Source organism: Calliopsis andreniformis, chromosome 7 (genome assembly GCF_051401765.1).
Source record: "Calliopsis andreniformis isolate RMS-2024a chromosome 7, iyCalAndr_principal, whole genome shotgun sequence".
Lineage (NCBI taxonomy): Eukaryota > Metazoa > Arthropoda > Insecta > Hymenoptera > Andrenidae > Calliopsis > Calliopsis andreniformis.
The window spans coordinates 2,792,588-2,816,068 of NC_135068.1; the positions used below are offsets into that span (position 1 = coordinate 2,792,588).

Below are 23,481 nucleotides of genomic sequence, written 5' to 3' on the forward strand. Positions count from 1 at the left end.
TGGGGAACACTTCTTTTGATGGAGAGTCTGGGCGTGTATCTTTTTTATCTGTTTCTTGTTCTATATGTTCGAACAGTTTCTCTTCTAAATATGTCGCCAGAGGCGCAGGGGGTGTCGTTGGAGGAAAGAGTTGATTTATGGCGGGGAAATTTAGCTCGCACTCCATAAACCAGTGTTCAGGTATCGCTACGTCGTTTGCGAAAGGGGTTGGATCGTATGTCCCTTTGTCTTTCCTTTTCTTTTGCCTGATTATAGCCCGACGTATACGGCGATTTTCTGCCCTTAACTTCCTCTGCACTCATTCGATATCTATAAAATGTCGCGTTGAAACCGAAACAAAACTTAAATGTTCTTTGGATTGTTACTTCAATTAGAACAAAATGTTTTGGACTTCCGGTTGGAATGCGTGGGTGAAAAGTCGAGAGTGTGCAACGGGAGAGGAAAAGTAAAGTGTAGAGTGGGAAAAGTGAGTAAAGTGCAGAAAAAAGTGCTATCCGAGAAGAGGAAACAGAAATAGGTGGAAGGATAGAAGAAAAGTGGGGTAGAATAGGAACAGAAAGGGAAAAATTGGAACAATAGAAGTTAGAGGTTAGAGGGTAGAGGTTAGAGAACGGAAGAACTATTAACAAGTAAGAACTAAGAGGTAAGGTAAGAACTAATAACAAGGCGAAACATAGATAGCAGCAAAGATAGGAAGGCCACTGGGAAGCAAAAACAAGCCAAAGGAGTCGACGTTGGCAAATTATGGAGTGGGGATGGGAAAGGAGGAGGAAAGGGAGGAGGGACGAATAGAGAAATGATAAAGGAACTGGTAGAGGAGACATTGGAAAGAATTGAATGGATAGAAAGAAAAATAGAACAAATAAAAATAAAAATGGATATGATAAGGAAAGAAATGAGAGAAGAGTGTGAAGGGAGAATGGGAGAATGGAAGAAAGAAAGAGAAGAATTGCAGAAGAAGGTAAGAAGATTGGAGGAGGGAAGGAAAGGGAAGAGAGAGAAAAGAAAAAGAAAAACATAGTGGTAAAGGGAGAAGAGTTCAAAGAAGAGAATATAGAAAAGAGCGTACAAGCGTTTATAGAAAAAAAACCTAAAGAAGCTAATTAAAGTGGAGAAAGCACATTTGCTAAGAAAAGAAAAACAAGGAGAGACAGGAAAGATGGTGGTGACAAGACTAGAAAATTGGGAGATGAAGATAACGGTCATGAAAAATAAAAAAGAACTAAGGAGGGAGGTGTATACAGGGTGTAACAAAAATGTTCCTTAAAAGGGGTGATTCAGGGGGGTGATTTGAAACAACTTTTTCCTTAGCGAAAATGTAAGATGAGGCTTCGTTAACGAGTTATTAATGAAAAACACCAGCCAATGAGAGCACGAGTTTGCCGCCCGAGCGACCGCGGTAGCGTTGGGTACGCGCTAGGCGCTACGGTTATACTCCGAACAAGAAAGTCGGCATGTGGCGAAAGAAGTAGTATTAGTATGAAAATATTTGCATAACGTATAGACGAAAAAGCAATGCAACAAAAAAAATGAACGGAGACTTGGAGAATTAACGTTGAAGATAGAAACGTTGAAAGTAGTCTGCGTTAGATTTAAAAAATAATAATCACCAATGAATTAAATGCAATTCATCTGTACATTGTAAATCTGTGTCACTGGGTCACTGACCCAGGTCATCGACCGTCGAAATGGTTTATGCTAGGGTAGAATTTTTCCAAAGAAGCTCTTTGTACCTCCACGTAGTTTAAGTACCTCAGACCTTCCTTGTTCGGACACTCCGAGATCACGTCTCCTTCGAAACCAAAGCAACAAAGTTATAAATTACCTAAACGCGTGCCCCTGATCTCTGCTAAGGTGGTTAGACTGGTCCTAGCAGCGACAACTCGACACATTGTGCTAAAAATCTTTTTCTTATTCTTCGGGAACGGAAAAGACTCTCTTCTTCGCGGACCCTTTTGGACCGATGCACGATGTGTCTGTTTTCTGTCTCGAAGCATTGGAGATACGTAGACAGTAAAAGAATGGAGTGAGCGCTTTTGTAAAACTGCCTGATGGTACTCGTTGTGCGCTTCTGCAAAGCACGTTTTCTTGACAGATACTGATTTTTTTCTCTCTCAATCTTGTAGTCGTAGTGAAAGTTAACTCATAATAGAACGATAGGAAACTATGCGAGGGTAGAAGGAGCTTCTTTGAAAAAATTCTACCCTAGCATAAACCATTTCGACGGTCGATGACCAGGATCGGTACAGTGACCCAGTGACACAGGTTTACAAACTACAGGTGAAGTTTGTTCTCTTCTTCCTTTATTTTTCGTTGTATTGCTTTTTCGTTTATACGTTATGCGAATAAGAGATTTACATATTCGTATTTTTACGTTGCACGTAGTTTTCCTCGATTTTAAGTAACTATTCACTTCAAGTGATAAACAAAAAAAGGACTCAGTATTATTTATTATGTCGCTTTCAGTTTTCATACTAATGCTATTTTCTTCGATGTATGACGACTTTCTTGTTCGGAGTACAACCGTAGCATCTAGCGCGCGTACCCAACGCTACCGCAGTCGCTCGGACGGCAAACTCGCGCTCTCATTGGCCGGTGGTTTTCGTTAATAACTCGTTAACGAAGTCTCACCTTACATTTTCGCTAAGGAAAAAGTTGTTTCAAATCACCCCGTGAATCACCCCTTTCAAGGAACTGCAACATTTTTGTTACACCCTGTATAGATGACGATTTGACAGAGAGTAAAGGGATTTACAGAGAGTAAAGGGATTTACAAAGAGAAGCGAGGAGAATAGCGAAGGAAGAAAGAGAAAAAGGAAAGAGGGCGAACGTAGGATTTATGAAGCTAAGAGTGGAGGGGCAGTGGTAAATCTGGAGTGATACGGAGGAGACATTTCGTATGGATACGAAAAGAGGGGAAAAACAAAAAAATAAAACGAAAGTAACAGGCAAGGGGGAAGCGAATGGAGGGTGATGACTGTTTATAGTCAAAATGTAAAGGAGACAACGGAGAGTATAACGAGAGAAATGGAGGAAAATGGAGAGTAGGTGATAATCATGGGAAGAGATTGGAATGCAAGAACGAGTAATAGGGGAGGATGGATAGCAGAGGTATTTGAAAGGGAAGAATTGAGGGAATCGCGCGACAAGATATTAAATGGGGAGGGCAGAAGACTGATAAGATACATGTAAGAGAAGGCATGGACAACACTTAATGGGAGTAAAGGGGATAAGGGAAATTGGACCTATATAGAGGTAAAAGGAGGAACATCAACCATTGACTACATAATAGGAAACGAAGAGGCAAGAGAAGGAATGAAAAATAGGAAATAGGACAGAGGTCAGAATCGGATCATATGCCATTAGAGGTTGAGGTTTATAGGATAGGGGGAGAAGAGAGATGGAGAGAAGAAAGATGGGTAGAAGAGAAAGAAAGTAGGACCTTTTTCGTCAGCAGTCATAATTGAAATATGCCTCTTCTTTTAGTCTTTTCCAAAAAGAGAAATAAAGCCTGAGTTACTATACGGTTCACCTCCTGGCTCTTATGAACGTTGCAGCGATTCTGGCTGGATGACGAGAGAATTATTTTTTGAATGGATGAAGAAATTCACCGAGTTTTCACATGCGTCATCAGAAAATCCAGCATTGCTTCTACTCGATGGATACTTCACTTACATAAAAAACTTAGAAGTTATCGTTTTAACCAAAGAACATGGAGTGATCGTGATTGCATTCTCTCCACATTTGCTCACATTGACTACAACCGCTCGATGTTTCATTCATGAAACCATTAAGCACTTATTATGATTAAGCAGCCAGAGGATGGTTGCGTTCAAATCCTGAGAAGTTGTTACGATGTACCAAATTACTGAAATATTTGGAAACACTGCGACTATGCAAACGGCAATAAATGGCTTTAGGAAATGTGGCATTTGGCCCTACAATTCAGTGGCATCCATAATTCTAATTTTATTGCTGCAGAAACTACTGATAGATGTCTTACAACTTCTCTATCGTAAGAAGTCCTTAGTGCTTCAATAGTACCAACAACTGAAGCAATACTAATAGGAAATGAAAGTAGTTCTTGCAGCGAAAACATATAATCGCAAAACCAAGACCCTATTCCTTGATGTTCTGTCCATAATGATTAGCAAACTGTAAATTCGTCTACTCTAATAACAGCACATGTCGCAACTTGAATTCTTCCTTCAATATTTCACCAAGAGACATTATATCCATCCCAAAGATACAAAGCAAAGCAAAGCAAAGCAAAGAAAATAAAAGAAAGGAAAAGAAAAGAAAAGTAGAGAAAAGAAGAGAAAAGGAACGGCGTAATCGACGTGGAAAAACAGCGATTTTAACTTCTTCGTCACAGAAAAGAGAGTTATTGATTTTAAAAAAGTAACCGAGGAGAAAAGACAACAAATAAAAAAAAAAAAAAAAAACAACGATAATGGATTTCGAAACGAAAAAAACCAAACGGGAAAAAAAATTTCTTCACGTTCAAACTTGTTTCTCTATAAAATGTGTCATTAAGAAAACATGTTTCGTCTTGCCCCCACAGCAGTTCCATTTTGTCCCGTATGCGGGGCATGATGGGAAAATTTTGTTTCTCACGATCCAAACAGCGTAAAACAGCGTAAACAAGATAAGCCAAACGAATAGTCAACGTTCAGGCCCAAAGAAAGGCCAACGTTCAAGCGAGACCGACCGCGGTCCGAATAACGCAAACAAGATAAGCCAAATGAAGACCCAACGTTAAGCAAGCGATAAGAGAAGATATAAAAAGGAAGCGGGCACGCGCGAACGAGTAGTAATAAGTCGGCGACCAGTCAGTCAACCTTTGTTGTATTCGTGGTGAGAGCAAAGACCAAGACAAAATAAATAAAGATTCGATTCTCCTCTTAAGTCTTAAGGTAGAATGCTGAATCAGAAGCTATTACCAGAATGCTCTCTGATATAATGAATCGATTGGAGAAATTAGGAACAAAGGACGAATTACCGCGGAGAGATGACCTCCTTTCGAAATCAACGCAGTCGATACTGACGAGCGATAACGAATTCGAACCAGCCCCGTGTACATTACACGAATTGTTAGGAACTGTGTCCGAATTCGACGGAGAAACATTACCAGTTGAAACCTTCATTTGCCAAATAGAAACAGCTAGACATAATGTCCAGAAAGAAAAAACTCAATTACTGCTAGGAAACATATTAGGACAAAAGATAATTGGAAAGGCTAGAACGGGGATCCGCGCTGAAATGATAGGAACATTTAACGACCTAAAAGAACAATTACGACAAAACTACGGAACTCCAATCGATTCAACAGTACTTCAATTACAAAGAATCCAATGTAAACAAGAATACAGAGAACCCGTAAATTCATACGTATCACGGTTCATGAGAATATATGATGCTGATTTAAACGCCGCACTAAGCAGACCACTACCGACCGAGCATCGCGAACTGCTACTCGAAGAGGAAAAAAGAAAAGGGGTAATAGATTTTATAAATGGGTTGGAAAGAGAAGTCCGGCTAGAGGTAAAAGCAACCAACCCGCGATCAATGCGAGAAGCAATCAACGCAGCCAGGATGTCAGAAATCATACAGCAAAGACAGAGTCTCTTTAAACCAAATCCAATGAGATTTCAAAACCGTACGAATTTTAATACGAGAAGACCGCAACTTAACTCTCAAGTTCGTTCAAAACCCCGTAAAACCCTAAGCGCGGAACGCGATAAAACAGTGCAATTACTGCAAAAGAATGGGACATATAGAGGCGGAATGCAGAACTAAACAATATCAAAATTTTCAAATGCGCCGAGGGTTCTCAGAAACTCCACCAGCGCACGCAATCCAAGAAGAACAGGGATCCGAACAAGAAACCGCCCCAGAAGGGAACCTTCAAGGGGACATCAACAAAACATTGTACGAATAAACACGACGATAGGGGATCGACTAACATACGTTAATTTGAAGTTAGAAAACGCAAAGACAGGTAAATTCCTAGTAGACTCGGGAGCAGCTATGTTACTATTAAGGGAATCTATGATCATCAACAAAAAGAAAATATCGAGGCAAAATATACGTGAGGTAAGAACTTTGTCGCGAAGCACCGTTAAAACAGTAGGAGAATTCGAAACAAAATTATTTGGAAAAAATTTAAGATTTCAAGTAGTGAGAGACGAAATAATGCAAAAAGATGGCTTGATTGGAATAGATTCGTTGAGAACATTGCACTGTACATGGGACATAGGTAAAGGGCAATTACGACTAGAGAACAAAATGTTTAAGAGAAGGGATGAGGACAAAGAAGAAATAATCATACCACCAAAAACAAGCAAACTACAAAAAATTAAAGTAGCTAACGTCCAGGACGGAGAAACGAAAATAACCCTACAAGATATAAATATGTTAGTCACGGTGAACGACGGAATCGCTCAAATACCCGTAAACAATCTAAGTGAAACAGAAACCAAGAAGGTGAGAACAACGGAGGTATTAGGTCAAAAAATTCAACCGTCGGATTGCCCTAAAATTCCCAAACCATCAACGAAAGAACGCGAAGAACTATTGAAGCAAAACATTAGGCTGGACCGCGTTATAGAAGGAAAAGAGCAAATATGGGAAAAAATAAAAAGAGACCACGACACTTTCGTACTACCAGGAGACCCCATACCATTAACAAATTTAACCGAACACTCCATAGAATTAACGGACCCAACTCCACTACACACCAGACAATATAGGTTCCCAACAATTCATCAAGAAGAAATAACAACACAAGTAAAAAAGATGCTAGAACAAGGAATAATTAGAGAAAGCAACTCTCTTTTCAATTCACCGTTGTGGATAGTACCAAAACAACCTGACGCATCAGGGAAACGGAAATGTAGACTGGTGATAGATTACCGAAAATTAAATGAACGAACAAAACAAGACTCGTATCCACTCCCATTAATAGACGAAATATTGGACAAATTGGGAAATGCGAAATACTTTTCTGCATTTGATCTAGCTTTGGAGAGGACTCGTCGTAACAACCAGCAAGACAAAAAAAGGACTGCAAATAGACCCAACGGCAGAAGAAGAAATATGGTACGTTGGACTGAGAACCAAGGTACCTGAAGTAGACGAAATAGAAGTACGAATCCTGGATCCATATATAAAGGAAACTATCCTGCGAATGATAGAATTTGTTCATAAGGAAAAGACGCCAGAAAAGCGGCTGATAGTAAGGTGTAATCTCACTAAGGACCCGGAAACGCAAGAAAAAAGGGAACAATTGATAAAAAGCGTGCACGAAAGCACATTGGAAGGACATCAAGGAATCGAAAAAACGCTCCAACGACTGAAGACCATGTATAACTGGTCAGGGATAACAAAATACGTAGAAAAATTTGTTAGGAAATGTGAAACATGCCAAAGGGAAAGATGAAAATATATAGCCAACAGACCGCCGCCAGGAACGCCAGACATACCAATGAAACCTAACGACAAGGTATCACTGGACATTCTGGGACCGTTACCACCGGACAGGGAGTACCGATACATCTTAGTCATACAGGATTACTTGACAAGGTACGTGCAATTGGCTTCACTAAGAACAAAAACATCCAAAGAGGTTACGGAAAATTTTTGGACAAGCTATTGTCAGATATTCGGGGTGCCAAAAGAAATACTAACAGACAACAGCCTAGAATTCAGAGGGGAATTCCAAGCATTCATAGAAGAGAAACTCCGAATTAAACACGCGACAACCGCAGTATATCACCCACAATCGAACGGAAAAAACGAAAGAACTCATAGAGAAATATTCAACTTTCTGAGAAACTTTATAGGAGAAAAAAATGAATGGGTCAAACTTCTACCTGATGCTACCATGTCATACAATACAACACATAACGAAGTCACTGGAGTATCCCCTTCCGAGTTTATGCTAGGCTGGAAACCATACATCCCAATAGAAACACGTGAAATGGAATTTGGAGAACGAATGGCATACCAAGCACTGAGCAATAGGAGATGGAGAATACGGGAAGCCGCTAAAGAAAAAATAAAGAAAAAATAAAGAAACAACAGGAGAAAACCGGCAAAGATTACCGACAGCCAGAATAGAAAGAGAATACAAAGTAGGACAACATGTAATGGTCAGACGAAGGTAACCGCAAGACAAAAGACTCGATTCACCATAGAAAGGACCATACAAGATCATACGAGTCATAGACAACCAAGCGATCACAATAAAGAAAAACAATAAAGAAGTAACGTATCATTCGTCAGATGTAAAACCCTTCTTTGTCACAGAAGCGGAAGAGGAAAGCCCGGAGGCAACGCCAAGTCAAAATGAAGATGAATCAGCTACTGAGCTTTCTAATTCTGAATATTTTAGCCCACAAAGTCCGGATGAAACTGATCAATAAAGAAGAAATAACCATAACACCGACAGAAGCAAGGGAATCAGTCTACCTAGAACACATACAGAAAACGTAAGTATATCGTGATACATGGGAAAATAACGGTAGGAATAGAATACGGACATATGCAAAAGGAAATAAGACTGTTAACGCTACAAACGAACCAACTAGCAGAAAGGTGTAAGGAAATCAAACCATCGTGAGCAGACGAATAACGTAGACGCACTATTCCGATTCAGGTGCACGCGAACTTACAAAACCACGTAGCGATTAGCTTACGGTTGATGGCTTACGTTCCTCCTTACATATATCATTTCAACATATGATCCTCTTTTTGCAAAAAAGCAGATATATCTTTTTTATATTTTATAAAAATCTTCCCTTAGTTTGTAACTGTTGACAATACGTATCTTAATTTCTTACAGGTTGGTAGTATGTGTGTGTAAGAGAGGGAGATGTGACTGGGTTATGGCTACTGTATGAGAGAATCCGGCGAGTTATGGACGGACGGTGTTATATCTAAGTTGCAAGTTTAAAGAAAGAAGTTTATTACTTGTGTTTTCATTCATCTATGCAATTAATGTATCTTTGTATTTAATAATCAGTACTATATAATAAATATACGGCCAAGGTGTGGCCACATATTTTTCTGGAATTCACGTGCATGACGCAGTTTTATTCTTTCCCTAACCAACAGTAACCAGGATATGCTCAGTGTATGAAATCTTTTACCTGCCCTTACAAACTATTTATTCATAAACAAAAATGTAAAAGTATACATATTTTGGTGACGTATTATGGATTTATTCCGTAATGTGCCCTTCTATTTAAAATTATTTACTATTTTTTTTATTATTTACTGAAGCTTAGAGTACAAGGCCCAATTACTGCCACCTACCCGATTACTGTTACCCTAAGCTGTTTTAGGTACTTAAAATAACGCATAAACCTTACAAAATTATACGAAAAAAATCTAACATACAATTGTAAGTGTAATTAAGATAATAAAAATGACGGCACATCATTCTGTTTGTCATTAAAAAAAATTTTAAATTGATTAGTGGACTAAAAATTACGATTTCCTTACTACTGAAAGGGAAAATGAGGCAATAAAAGCAGTGCTATAATTACAATGTTTAAGTTATTAACGCCATAAAATATTTTTTAGACAATATAGATATGACAGAAACTATTAACGATCGTAATTCAACGACTGATTCAATTATTTTCACTTAATATTTGAGTGATAGTGATTGGGTATACGTATTTCAAGCATTTTTAATTACTGACATGGCAGTAGTTGGTCATGTGAACAAAGACCTATGCTATTACTGTCACGGAACTGTTACACACATTATGTTCAAACTGACCTATAAAATTATTCTGTGAATGGTGCAAACAAATTTGTAAAATTATTCCTTGAATAGTGCGAATTGGTCCAGAAATATTTGTTAGGTTACTTTTTATGAATACCTAGGTACCTATAGTATAATACATAAATTAAAACATTAAATATAATACATTAACCAATAAAATATAATCTAGAACAGTTTTGTATTATTTTGTAAGTTGACAATGAATACAAAAAAAACAATTCGATATTCTAAAGAGGATATGCATTCAATAGTACAAAATCTGGAATGTCTGTTAAAGCGGTGAGTGAGAAATACAAAATACCTAGGTCCACATTAATTGCAAAAAGAGATAAAAAATATACAATTAAAAAGCCAGGTCCGCAAACTGTTCTTTTGAAGCATGAAGAAGGTACACTTGTGAATTGGATTTTAGATAGAAATAGTCTAACTGCTCCTGTTACAAAAGAACGGTTACTAAATACTGTCCAATATACTGTCTCGGATAGAAAAAAATCCTTTTACAAATGGTAAGCCAGAATGCCACTAGTATCGAAACTTCATTAAATGCCATAGTGAACTCAGTGGAAGAGTTACAAAAAATTTAACATTCAGTTATGCTTACTGAAAGGTTACTGAAAGTGTCATTAAAGAATGGTTTAATGAAATAAAAAATTATCTAGTTTTAAATCATTTAAAATATATAGAAGCATCACAAATTTTTAATGCTGATGAAATAGCTCTAATGTTATATCCTAAAAATAATCTTCCTATTTTCAAAAAAGGCAGTAAAGTTGTTTATAATACACTAGGCCAACAACGAAAAAGAAAGTCTAATCATTTTAATTATGGGCAATGCTGTAGGTCAATTGATGTCACCTCTATTATTTGCATTCAGAGTTTCTGGATACATTATATATGAATAAAGTGCCAAAAGGATAGAGTATTGGCACTTTTGATCAAGACTGAATGGTTGGACAAAATTTTTTTGAATACATGTACAGTAATGTTGCGGACGAAAGCCGCGGTCTATCCCCACTACCTCGTTTGATACGTGCCGCCGAGAAGCCAATTCTTGGAACCATCGCGTTCGAGCTCGACGCCCGAGAACAAGGAGGTCATAGAAAACAACGATAGCATTAGGGATTTAAATAGGAAAAATTGAAGTTTCTTATTCACAAACAGATTTTCACGCAAGTAACACCAGTCGATTCCTTGTGCTCTCCCGATTAAAATGATGCCAAACACGACATGATTCCGATTATTTTGAACAAAGATACATAAAACTTGGTTTGTAGAAAGAAAGGTCATGCTCATCGCGTTATGTATACAGTATGTAATGTTATGAACGAGAGTCACGAGCAGACCCGAGCGCGGCTCTCGTCCGTGAGTGGTGGTCGATTCCATAGCCACGACCAGACCTGAGCGCGACTGTCGTCCGTAGTATGTTAGAATACAACCTTTATTATTTAAATATCTGTATTATAAATAATTAGAATCATGTCGTGTTTGACATCATTTTTATCGGGAGAGCACAAGGAATCGACTGGTGTTACTTGCGTGAAAATCTGTTTGCAAATAAGGAACTTCAATTTTTCCTATTTAAATCCCTAATGTTATCCTTGTCTTTTCTGACGTCATTGCTTTTGGGCATCGAGCTCGAGCATCGACGGTCGAGCGAGACCCTTTTTTTTTTGCTTCTCCGGTCCTGTACCAATTATCTCGGCGACCGAGAGCAAAGGAAGCCGAATCGACTACCAGTCACGGATGAGGAGCCACGACCAGACCCGAGAGCGGCTCTCGTCTGTAACATTACTGTCTAACCAACAGTTTCCACCCATGGCTACTGGAGGTGGGTATAGAATTACAAATTGTTTTATACACGGATGAGATGAAATCCGTGGAAATTCTGAAAATAGTCATTCGACTATACATTAGCTAGGCAGTACAAGGGTGTTAAAAAATGTGTTTCAAGACTTTAAGGGTTTATAGTATTCAGTGAGAGGAGTAAAAAATATCGAATAAAGATAGATCCAAAAGTCAATCCATTCGACCAAAGATCGTCTTTTAATATCCAAGAATATTCAATAACGTGACTAAGTTTCTCTGCAACGCATAGAATGTAAATAGGGAAATTGATAAAGAAGTACATTCAAGGTTATCAATACAAGATTATTAGACTAATATCAAGAAATTTAGTACGAACCTTTTTTGTTACAGTAAATGTTCGATGTGACTTCCTTCAGTTGCAATGCAAAGCTCACATCTACTAACTTCGCTACTACGCTCACAATTACTCTCAATACTAAATGAAATCTGAAAATTTGTACTACATTTGAAGCTACGAAGTAATCTTTGTTGATGCTAGCTTAATAATCTTGTTTTGACAAACTGGAAGATACTTCTAAATCAATTCCTCTATTTGCATTTTCATTTCATTTAATTCCTCTATTTACATAGCATCGTGGAGAAACTCATTCATGATATCAAATATACAGATAATAAAAGTCAATTTTTCATCGACAGGATTGATTTTAGGACCTACGTTGATTAAATGTCTTTTACTCCTCTCACTGAGTACTGTAAGTCCTTAAAGTCTTGAAACACTTTTTTAACATCCTTTATATGTTTACTGAATTTATACACTAAAATAACTAAAAAAATGTTATATGAGCATATATCCCTATATACCTTATATTTTTGAATTTATGGATAGTTAAAGAAAATGTTCGAAAGTGTTCATCACCCATTGAATTTTTATTTTTGGGGCCATTAAAATTTATGAATATTTAATGCAAGTGAACAATATGCACCAATTGCAATAAAGAATACAAAATAGATTTGAGACTACTCGAGGAACAACTAATATTTTCGAACCTATGCGAAACTTGATGTAAGGCGTGCGTAGCGGTGTGTTGAGGCACACGGTGGATATTTTAAACATTTTCTTTAATCATCCGTAACTCGAGTAGTAAGGTATATTAAGATGTATGTTCATGCCATTTTTCGCTTACGTTAGCTTACTTACTTGCTTATGTTAAACTATTTGAGATACAGTGATGCCGGATTAACGGTCTATAGGTCGGGATCATATCTGGACCATAATCAAGGGTGGTCCTGGTTTTAGGAATATTCGAATATATTTTTTTCTGCCGCTCGCTTTCATCGGGGCGGGTGTAATGATAGAGTGAGGAATACTGAGTGCAAGTCAGACACGGATACCCGACAGGGGGTAGCGAGGTCATTGAGACTCATTATGGGCTATTTAGTTTGACGTAAGTCACTCGGAGGTGCCAGTTTCAACGATAGAAACGGACTGTAAACCCTGGAGAATTCTGGAACGATACACGCCAGCATCACTGTATTTAAGAAAGGGCTTTGATGAGTTATGTAACCAGAAAAATGTAGCCCCACAGAATTATTTATGTTAAATAACTTACATTATTTAGCAGCCAAGTGTTATGGGATGATCCTTAAACATTGCAAACATAAGGTTTGTTATATAAAAGTAATTGCTCTATTAGCCGAACACTTGACTCCCTATAAATTCGAATATGGGAGACTCTACTGCCACGACAGACAACTTATGTCGTTGTGGAATTGCGAGCATACTGCGATGAGTATCTATCTTCAGCAACCACCACTACCGAATGACCAAATGAGAACGAATTAGCTCGTATCTATAAAGGAATCACGGAGATAGGCCCGGAAGATTTTATTTAACCCATTGATTTGTAAAGAACTTTATTCAGGAACGATTATAAAGGAATGGACTACACACACAAATCTGTTATACTAGATACGGTATGCTACTTCTGCGAATAGAAAAAGTCTATGATTTTATGGACTGCTTGGACCACGTCGTCATCTATGAACATAAAGCATGTTCGCTATCTGAGCGGATTTAAAAAATCATCTAGAGTTCTTTCAACTAACATGCATACCTGTATAGATCACTGACTACACATTAATCGACCCATTTAAAAATCAGCCTAATTGTTACATCATAAGCAAGCAAATCTTTCTAGATGGTTACGACACTGTCACCTGAATTAGCTAATGCATATCAGTAATGGAGTAAGTCTTCGCGCCAAACTTTTTACGCACATTTAGGCCTATTTTTTCAACAATATTTCAGAAACGAAGCCTCAATCGTAATTTCCTTATTCTTAATTTTTTTTTCATTTTGACATATCGAATATCATTCTTATAATTTCTGACATCTGTTACAGTATATTTTAAATATATTCCTAATTCTTCATAGAATTAAAAAAAATCATAAGGACAAATAATATTAATTAAAAATCAATATATCTGATTTATATTTTTCAAATTTAATGTAATAAATGTACAATTAAAACTGAAGAGTATTATTTAAATTGTTTATTTATTGTTGTTCTGCACAACACTGATTAAAGGTTTTATCTTAAAAAAGTGGATTTTTTAAGAGGGATACGAAGAAGGACTAAATTAACTAAATTGTATCTATTTACCATAATGGAAAATAAGAGATGTGTACTATTAAAAGTGTAATAGTTCTATCTAAGTCTTTCAATATAATCATGAAATAATACTAATTTCATAAACAGTAGTTTTATAGGCATGTAGCAAATATTTTATATTTTAATGCTTATACTTTATTATAAGATGAAGTTGCCAATTTCGTATCACTCTACAAATATGGCATTATGAACATTTTTAGCAGATGTAATTTACAACATGATATTTATATATAAAATATTAAATTCAACGTACCCCTTCATTCATAAATCCATGTACCATACAAGTTATCAGAACTACACAAAATTGGTCATAAGACTTCATTATGTACAAATTATTTAATACTGTGATTACACATAAATACGCGAAGCCCTTAAAAGTGCTGTGTTCATTGACTACACAATTGACAGAGAATACAAACATATTTTTCTATTGTACATGGTATTTAAAATTTCTCATCAATATACTTCGTTATCCACCAAATGTGTCTGTATCTAGTTAGCTTTTCCTATTCTTTTAAACTCAGTTATCAAGTATTTGTATTCCTGGCTTATCCTATACTACTGAAATTTTATTTTATAAATTAAAGAGTGACATGGAAAAGGTTCTGGTCATTTTTATTAGCTAATTCTTAAAACATTACAACTTAAAGAATAATTAGTTAATCTAGATAATCTTTAAAAAATGCTAACTGATAATCGGGTTATTCAATTCTTTTAAATCCATTAATGGATATTTCACTGATACTTTTTCATGCGTTTACCTCGTATCTAAAGTTTTAATCTACATAAGAATCTCGTTTCTTATTACGAAATAAATTTGCATCAATAAAGTAAAACCTAAATTCTTACATGGACCGCCATTTTAATATATTCTACTAAATTAGAGAAACAATCGTGCTCTCCAATGTCTCATACATTATCCTATATGCGTAATTATTTTCAGAAATATTGCAGAAATGAACGTAGCAAAACATTATACACTTCAATGTTTGGATGGCACGGATGTGTCCCTAGGCATAGCAATCGAATGATTAAATTAACGTATCTCGTGATTTCTAATGGTGGCGCTAATTAAATATTAATAATAGTTTTTTTTGGATGTCATTTGTGCTGCAGAAGTGCAAGCACAATCTAGAAAACTGTGATACTGTAATATTCACATAAATGGTTGAATATGTAAGGTATATGCAGTAGGATGCTAGATACCAAAAGAAATATAAGCAAAAGCCTCCCTCTCACTGTGATCTAATAGATGACGCTTCTCTGTCCTGTATCCTGATTGTCCTGCCTGGTCTTGTCTCTAGCCTTATAGCCCTGCCTGCTCCAATACTAAACAGTACAGAAGTACTGGCGACTAGAAGACAAGTAGAAGGTTCACCTGAGGTTCAAAAGTCACAAATCTATTAGTTAAGATGATTGCAAATACTCAAACTGTAAGAATCTATCAATTTTGAGCTAAAAATGTACTATAGTATTTACTCTCATAAAGATATTTTTTATTATATTTCATACTATATACCTATAATAATTGCAGAAGTGTATATATATATATATATACCTATAGAAATATGCTCAATTTTTAGATTCATTTCAAACTTTATACCATACAACCTAAAAATATGCTTGATTTATACTATGAGATAATTATTAACAAAAAAATTAAGAAACTCCTTTTAACATCTGCGTGATTAATAAAAATCCGATGAAGTTTTACAATTTAGTTCTCAAAATGTATATAAAAAATTCTTGATTAAATATATTTAAATACTTGTACCAAATATTGGACAAACTAAGTTACAATTACATCTTATCTTATAAAACATAAAAGACAGTATTTCCTCGATCAACTCGAGATAGGATTCGATACTATTCGTACTCTGCATACGTTAAAAAAGTCGTTTGCTTGTCAAAAACTCACCCTGACTCGATTTACAATGTAAAAGAAAAAATACTAGAGAAATGAGTTGGGACAAAAGCCGGCAATAATTACTGACTTTGTCTAAATCAAGAATTGGAAGTATTTTCAAGCTCAGATTAAACACATATAAATGCTTCAAATCGTTGCAATACTTTAAGATATTTTAAAATTGCACAAATATTTTATATATTTTTAAATTGTACAATTTTCTATCTTGTTCTGATAATACTACTTCAAAACTCTATATCCTTTAAAACCTGAAGCTGCAAAGAAATTACAGGGTATACAACAAATACTATTAAAATGTTTTTGAGCTTGTATTTGTTTCATAATTCAATATTAAATTCTCGTAATTACGTTGAAATAATTTTAAGAAGATCTAACATTAATCAAATCATATGTCGCGTATAATAACTCACAAACCACTTTTTTCACACACGGAAATTGAATTTTTAAATTTCATATTTAGCAGAGTTTTATATAAATATACAATATGTATAATGACCAATATCTATTAATAATACGAATTTTGTTATACTTATATTTCTACTAAAATACAGATGAAACTAATTTGTATTTAACCCTCTTGTTGCTGAAGATAAGTATAGTTACCTAACCTCAAACCTCACTGTACTCTAAAAATAGCCATAGTCGCCTGTCAAAATTTTACATTAACTAACAATAATTCTAGTTGACAGCTTGATATCTCCATGATAACTAATATTTTGTGACAAAAACATTTTGTATATAACAAGAAATCAACAACTTTTATAGTATGACAAAGTATCAAACTTTATACTGGTAGCTAATTTGCTATAATGAAACAATTAAGTATCTTATACACGTTACAAGTTACGTAAGCTAAAAACAATGGTAAATTTGATTGAAACTTAATTAAGTAAATTATCAAGTAATTTGCACTGTCCTTTTGCCAATTATTTGGTACAATTTAAACATATATTTTTCAAGAATTTTTATGTAAAATAATGTATCTATAAAATATTCTGTCATCACACATTTTTTCTATTTTATTACTATCTATAAATTATATTAAACATAAATATCCTTTACTGGAAATTTATATACCATATACCTAATAATAAATAAGTAAAGTTTCTAATGTAACTATATTTTTATAACATTTTTTTCCTCTGTTGTACCACTTATAACCCCACTCAACTAAAAAAATAAACTACTATAGTTACAGATTCAATATAATCAGAACTATGAAACTTATATTTTGAAGTTTTACTAAATGTTTAGAATTGTTTAATACTTTTATCCAAAAATAAAATGTCACATACTTCTATCTATAATTAAGTAGCAAGATTTCATATGTCATACATAATGATAAATAAATATATATATATATGTATATTTATAATATAAATATATATATATAAAATTTAAAATAGTAATTATTTGAACAAATTTTCAACTTTCATGTAGCAATATTGTGTTTTGTATACGTATATATCGCTTTAATAATTTCAGATAAGTTAATATTTGCAATAATATTACGCTTACCATGCGAGGGAAGCACCCGTGGGTAGACGGATTTAATATCTTCTTCCACCACCACCACCTCCACCTCCCATGTTTCCACCACCAAGAGAACTGCCGCCGTAGCCTCCTTGATTACCATAGCCTCCACCACCTCCAGAATTTCCACCGCCCATAGGACCTAAGAATTATTTAAATAAATCACGAAATTAATAAAATATGCCAGCAATGACGAAACAATACACATTAATAACAATTTACAGTTTAAATAAATAATCCTAATAATAAAAAGTCTAATGAGAAATAATAATATTGATTTAAAATAATTTAAGTAATTGTATATCGTGTAAAAGAATTATTAATATTTTAAGAATGGTGTAAGAAAATTGAATAGAAATATAATAGAAAGAAATGGACAAAGGCGCTCCTTCCCTCTGCAATATTGCGCCTTATTCTTTAATCCAATTAATACGTTCAAAGTAAAGCTAAGTTCTTCCGTCTGTATTGTATTATGTTAATATTAACAATAAGTATAATTTTATTGATTTGAATAACCAATTTGAATAACTAATTATACAATCATATCCTAAATTTTAAAGACTTACGAGAGAAACATACAATTTACTAATCACCGATATTAAGAGTCTTTTATGGTAAATTTATATCAAAAGTATAAGATTTTAGTATTTGAAATTTTTAATATTTTGTACTCATCCACATAAGTAAAAAAATATATACTTATTCTTGCAAATTCGTTCTAACCAATGGCAAATAACTTATCCATGTGCAATTAGTATAATATAGGACGTTCGACAACAGGTAGAAAATTAAAGACAATCCTGGGCACGAAAATGAGACGAAAATCAAGAATAATGAAATTGCGTTCGAGCGTTTGTTGGTTAAATGCAAACGTTTAAAGATGGGTCTACACTATATGTTACATAACATCCAACTTTTTAGAGAACAGAAAAGCGGAATGCTATACATGTCTCTTTTCTATTTTCTAAAAAGTTATAGAACTTTGTTATAGAGGATGTACTAGAAAATATGGGATATTTCTGTAGGTTAGGGTTACATTGTACATACGGGAACGATGAAAAAAATTCATGTGTATATATATTCAGAAACATCTGGTTTTTTAGTTATATGCTATTTTGTGTTAAGTAAAAGGGTAACTCAAATCTAGTAAAAAAATAAGAAAAACGTGGGACACTTTTGGAGAACAGATTCTAAGCACAAAGAGGATAAAGAAAAATAATATGTACATGTGTTCGAAAGTGCATAGTCTTTTAAGTACACACTATTTTATTTTGCGTAAAACGATGGTCTATCTCTTGTCTGTGCAGTGTGTTATCATCCTCTTTAAGGTTTTTTACTAGGCCTAGAAATATCCTGACCCAATGAGTGAGTGTCGTAGATTTTAAAGAAAATATCACACTATACGCAATATAAAATAACGTATAACTAAAAAACTAAGCGTTTCCTAACATACGTCCACATGAACTATGTTCATTATTTTCGTGCCAAAAATATGCCTTCCAAAAATGTTCCACATTTTCTGATAAATACTGTTTAACGTTTAGTATAGACCCATCTTAAGGAAAGCGCAGTGATTAGTATAGTTGCGCCTCGTAATAATTATGGCTTTACCCGTAAATGCAGGTAAAATCTACCTGAAACTCAACAAATCACTAAATACTATGTTGCTACATACTCCCGTGTCTAGGGTAGGTATAGTGGGGTATAAAGTCATAATGGGGTATATGATTATTAAACTGTGATAGGGACAGATTTTACCTACATTTAGATATCTATAATGTACAAACCCTGTCGTAATTTCATTATGACGTTTAGAATCAGCCTTAAAATTTTGTTCTTAAACACATAATATATACTAATTCTATGCGGATACATTTTATATATCAACATCGTATAGTGACTCTACGAGATTATTAATATGGTAGTTATTTGACAGTGTCATGGAATCATTAATGACTTATTATATTAACTATTATTATAGTTAAAGTATTACGAAAAAAGAAAAATAAGGATTCGACTCTTCAGTATGTAGAACATACATCTCGTTACTTTCTACTCTGCCGTACTACAACAAATTCAAGAAAATAAGTTCATTCTATTAATTCATATAAGTAAATACAAAACATTTAAAATTTGAAATACTGAAGTCTTAAACAAGCGAAACACATCGAGTCGATCGGCTAGACATGTGACAATACAACTTCAATATAAATTAACCATGTAAAGACCCGGTTAACTTAGCTGATCAGTAAATTGTTTCTTCCCCTTGTTAGTTTCACTATATGAAGAATTATCGGCATGTAAAACAATAATATTTAAACTGAACGCTCTTTGGGCAACTTATTAAAGTCACTGAACGATAATATTACATTAAAATGTAATGAAAATAATAAAAAATAAATAGCGAGTATCTCTAGTTGCTCAAAGTGCGTAACAGACGCGTTGGGTTTTGAGGACAGAAGCAACCTTGTCCACCGAAGGGTGATAGCCATCTCGAATCTCCAGACTGTCGGCCACTAGGACCCGTATTAATACCATAGGGAGCAGGTCTTCCTCCAGAGTTGAAGTTATTCCGAACTGGACCACCGCCATAACCTTGTTGATATCCTCCTCCGAAGTTATCATTGCTCCAATTTCCACCACTGTTATATCCTCCTTGACCTCCTTGTCCTCCCCATCCACCACCTTTAAATTTCATTCATTAAGACATAATCAAAAGTGATCAATATATTACATACTTAGTAGGGTATAAAAAGTTTATCTTTCTGCGAACCTTTACCTTGATTCTGATTCTCCCAAGGACCGTTACCGCCCCAACCTCCTTGATTACCTCCACCATAACCACCCTGATTACCACCATTATTCCAGTCTCCTCCACCGCCACTGCCTCGTCCTCCCCAGTTACCACCACCCTGATTGCCGCCACGAGGTCCTCTTCCTACGTTTTGTCCTCCTCTGCTGCCACCGCCACCACTACCACCACCGCCAGATGCAGAAGCCATTTCCGCCCTGCTTAAAGCCTATAAAAATATTATAAAGTATATCGGAAAGTTTCTGATATATTTTCCTTTTTCTACATAGACCGTTCGAAAATAATACAACAAGCAAAACTTGTTTCTATAAGTAGCTAATGTAATTTATAGACTAATTAGGTACCGCTTTACACCTATAATTAGTCACGTAAACACAATAACTAACTGTAGATTATAATGGAAACGGTACAAATTCTTGAGTCTTAATAACATTTGTATCAATGTTTTATACCCCGTTATGTACTTAACTGCTTTCAAATATTAAACTACTAAATAAATTTTTAATTCCCTAATTAACAGCAGTGCAATGCTAATATTTACTCGTTTGTGCATTGAAAATAAAAATCTGATTAATTCTATCTATTTGATTATCTATATAGAGAATAAAATACCAAAGTTGTCAAATATGTTTTAAGTAAAGAAGAAATAGGTAAAGTTATGCTTATGTAATTATGGTAGGACACTGTATAAGCTAACATTTCTTTACCTTTTTAACATCTACATGTTTGCCACGTATTTGGTGATTACGTTGTAAACAAATTTTATCCACAGGATCATAATCATCAAATTCGACGAAACCAAAACCACGCTTTTTGCCAGATTCCTTGTCAGTAACAATGCTGACTGAATTTATACTACCATAGCTTTGAAAGTATTGTCTAAGATCTTCTTCTTCATGGTCATCTTTTAAACCACCCACAAACAGTTTCTTCACTGTTGCACCAGCTTCTGGTCTACCAATTTCTTGCCTAGGAACAGCTCTTTTGGGTTCAACTACACGTCCGTCTACTCTATGCGGCCTACAGTTGTCAAGGTGAAAATATAAAATAATTAATTTAGATAAATTGAAATCAAACTCAAAATTAGATAATTTTATGACAAGAAAATTAATCAATATTAATAGAAATAGTTTATACAAACATTTTTGTTTGTTATATATACTATGTGCATTTTTATTCGATATATTTTCCCAATAAATAAAATTAACCATTTTCGAGGAAGTCACAAAACATATTTATAAGTGTTCAGATTGAAGTTAAGACATAATGTATAGGGCGAGTCACTTCAACGTTTGCACCTCAAATATTTTTGTTGCTTTTTAAAATGCGTCAAATATCCCAAGTAGAAAGTTGGATGGTTTAATGGAACTCGTACAATATCGAAAGAATTTTTTTTTTGTAATTTTTTAAAGAGATATCAAGGTCACCTCCATTTTTTTAAAATGCAACCACCCCTTATTAAACACCTACAATGATAGTCCCTTGCATTTAGGAATTCGGTGGCTAATTATTCAAGGTCATTCAAGGTCACAGACAGAGAAAATGTATAAGATTTAAAATATGAAAGCAAAATACGTTTATCAGGAGTGAAAATTGTGAACATCTTAAGGTCATATTCAACGATATTGAATATTTTCAAATATCCTCTAGCTCAATTAATCTATAGAACGCTCTTTATTGGTCTGTTGATAATCCGCACTGACAAGATCTGCCAATTTTGTTGGAAGATGTCTGACAAAACCATCATGATACGTGGTACCAACATGACTGTTGTCTGCTCATTATGCACGAATAGCAAGAGAAACGTTGCATTCTAGATTTCCAAACAGATGGATTGGACGAGGTGGAACAGTTTCATGGCCAATACGTTCGTCTGATTTAAATCCACTAGATTTCTTTTTGTGGAGTCTACTAAAAGAAACCGCGTACATGAATGCTCCAACAATAGTTGAAAATATACATCAGTGTATCATCACAGCACGTGAAAATATAACCTTGGATATACTTGTCACGGTTCAACATTCCTTCATAGCCTGTTTACAGCAATGTATCGACGTAAATGACCATCATTTCGAACATTTACGAAACACAGGTATTCCGTTTTCATATTTTAAATCTTATATGTTTTATCTGTGCATGACTTTGAATGACTTTGAATAATAATGGTCATTGAATTCCTAATGAAAAGTATCATTGAAGGTGTTTAAAAAAAAAGGTGGTTCTATTTAAAAAAAAATGGAGGTGACCTTGATATTTCTAAAAAGACATGATAAAAAACAAAATCTTTTTGGCATTGTATGAGCTCCATTGAACCGTTCAACTTCGCCCTTAAGACATTTGACGTATCTTTGAAAATAACAAAGATATTTTCAGGTACAAACATTAGATAACTCACCCTGTATATTAAATTATTTGGTATTTGTTGAATTGTAAAAGAAAGTTTAAACAAATGAAGAAATTCATTCATACTCCAAAAGGATAACATCTCAAATAGCTTGTTATTTATTCAGCTTGATTTAAGAATGTTTCAAATGAAATTTGTTGTATTGGAGAGGTAAGAATAAACTACAATAAGTGTAATTATAATTATAGCTATACGTATCGAGGTAACTTAAAAAAAAATTATATCGCCCAATATATTTGGGTAGAGAATTCATTCAATAGTGACTAGCCATAGTAGTAACTCAAACATAGAAGATTCAACACTTCTTGTTTCAAGTTCGTTAAGCAGATAGCTCTAATTATATACAAAAATAAAAGAATGTTCAAAATATTCAAAATTTTCATAATTATAACATTTAATGCAATACTGTACCACATAAAAAAGGTTTCCACGACGGATTATGAACCCAAAACAATAAATTTATTGCGCTTGTCAAATTACGTCACAGTCATTGTTCAATAAAGCATTCGTCTACCCATATGTACCAGACTA

General features: G+C 34.6%; 2 protein-coding genes across 7 annotated transcripts in view; one reads left to right on the plus strand and one right to left on the minus strand.

Moving 5' to 3' along the window:
• Positions 1–23,481, minus strand: part of Hrb87f (Heterogeneous nuclear ribonucleoprotein at 87F) — a 38,144-nt gene that overhangs the window by 10,868 nt on the left and 3,795 nt on the right. For 2 of the 6 annotated variants that reach the window (XM_076381730.1, XM_076381732.1), the window contains exons 3-7: positions 21,254–21,566; positions 20,508–20,754; positions 20,201–20,419; positions 17,720–17,876; positions 15,513–15,652 (exon numbers count right to left, since the gene is read on the minus strand). In XM_076381730.1, coding sequence (XP_076237845.1) covers positions 17,752–17,876; positions 20,201–20,419; positions 20,508–20,754; positions 21,254–21,566 — 904 coding nt within the window. In that variant the 3' untranslated portion in view covers positions 15,513–15,652; positions 17,720–17,751. Of the gene's footprint in view, positions 1–15,512; positions 15,653–17,719; positions 17,877–20,200; positions 20,420–20,507; positions 20,755–21,253; positions 21,567–23,481 lie in introns of those variants that run through there. The other 4 variants (XR_013002273.1, XR_013002274.1, XM_076381731.1 and 1 more) reach the window with 3 other exon arrangements.
• Positions 3,357–3,811, plus strand: LOC143181369 (uncharacterized). Its single transcript, XM_076381752.1, is given in 3 exon segments — positions 3,357–3,449; positions 3,487–3,744; positions 3,746–3,811. Coding segments are annotated over 3 exon segments (417 nt in total).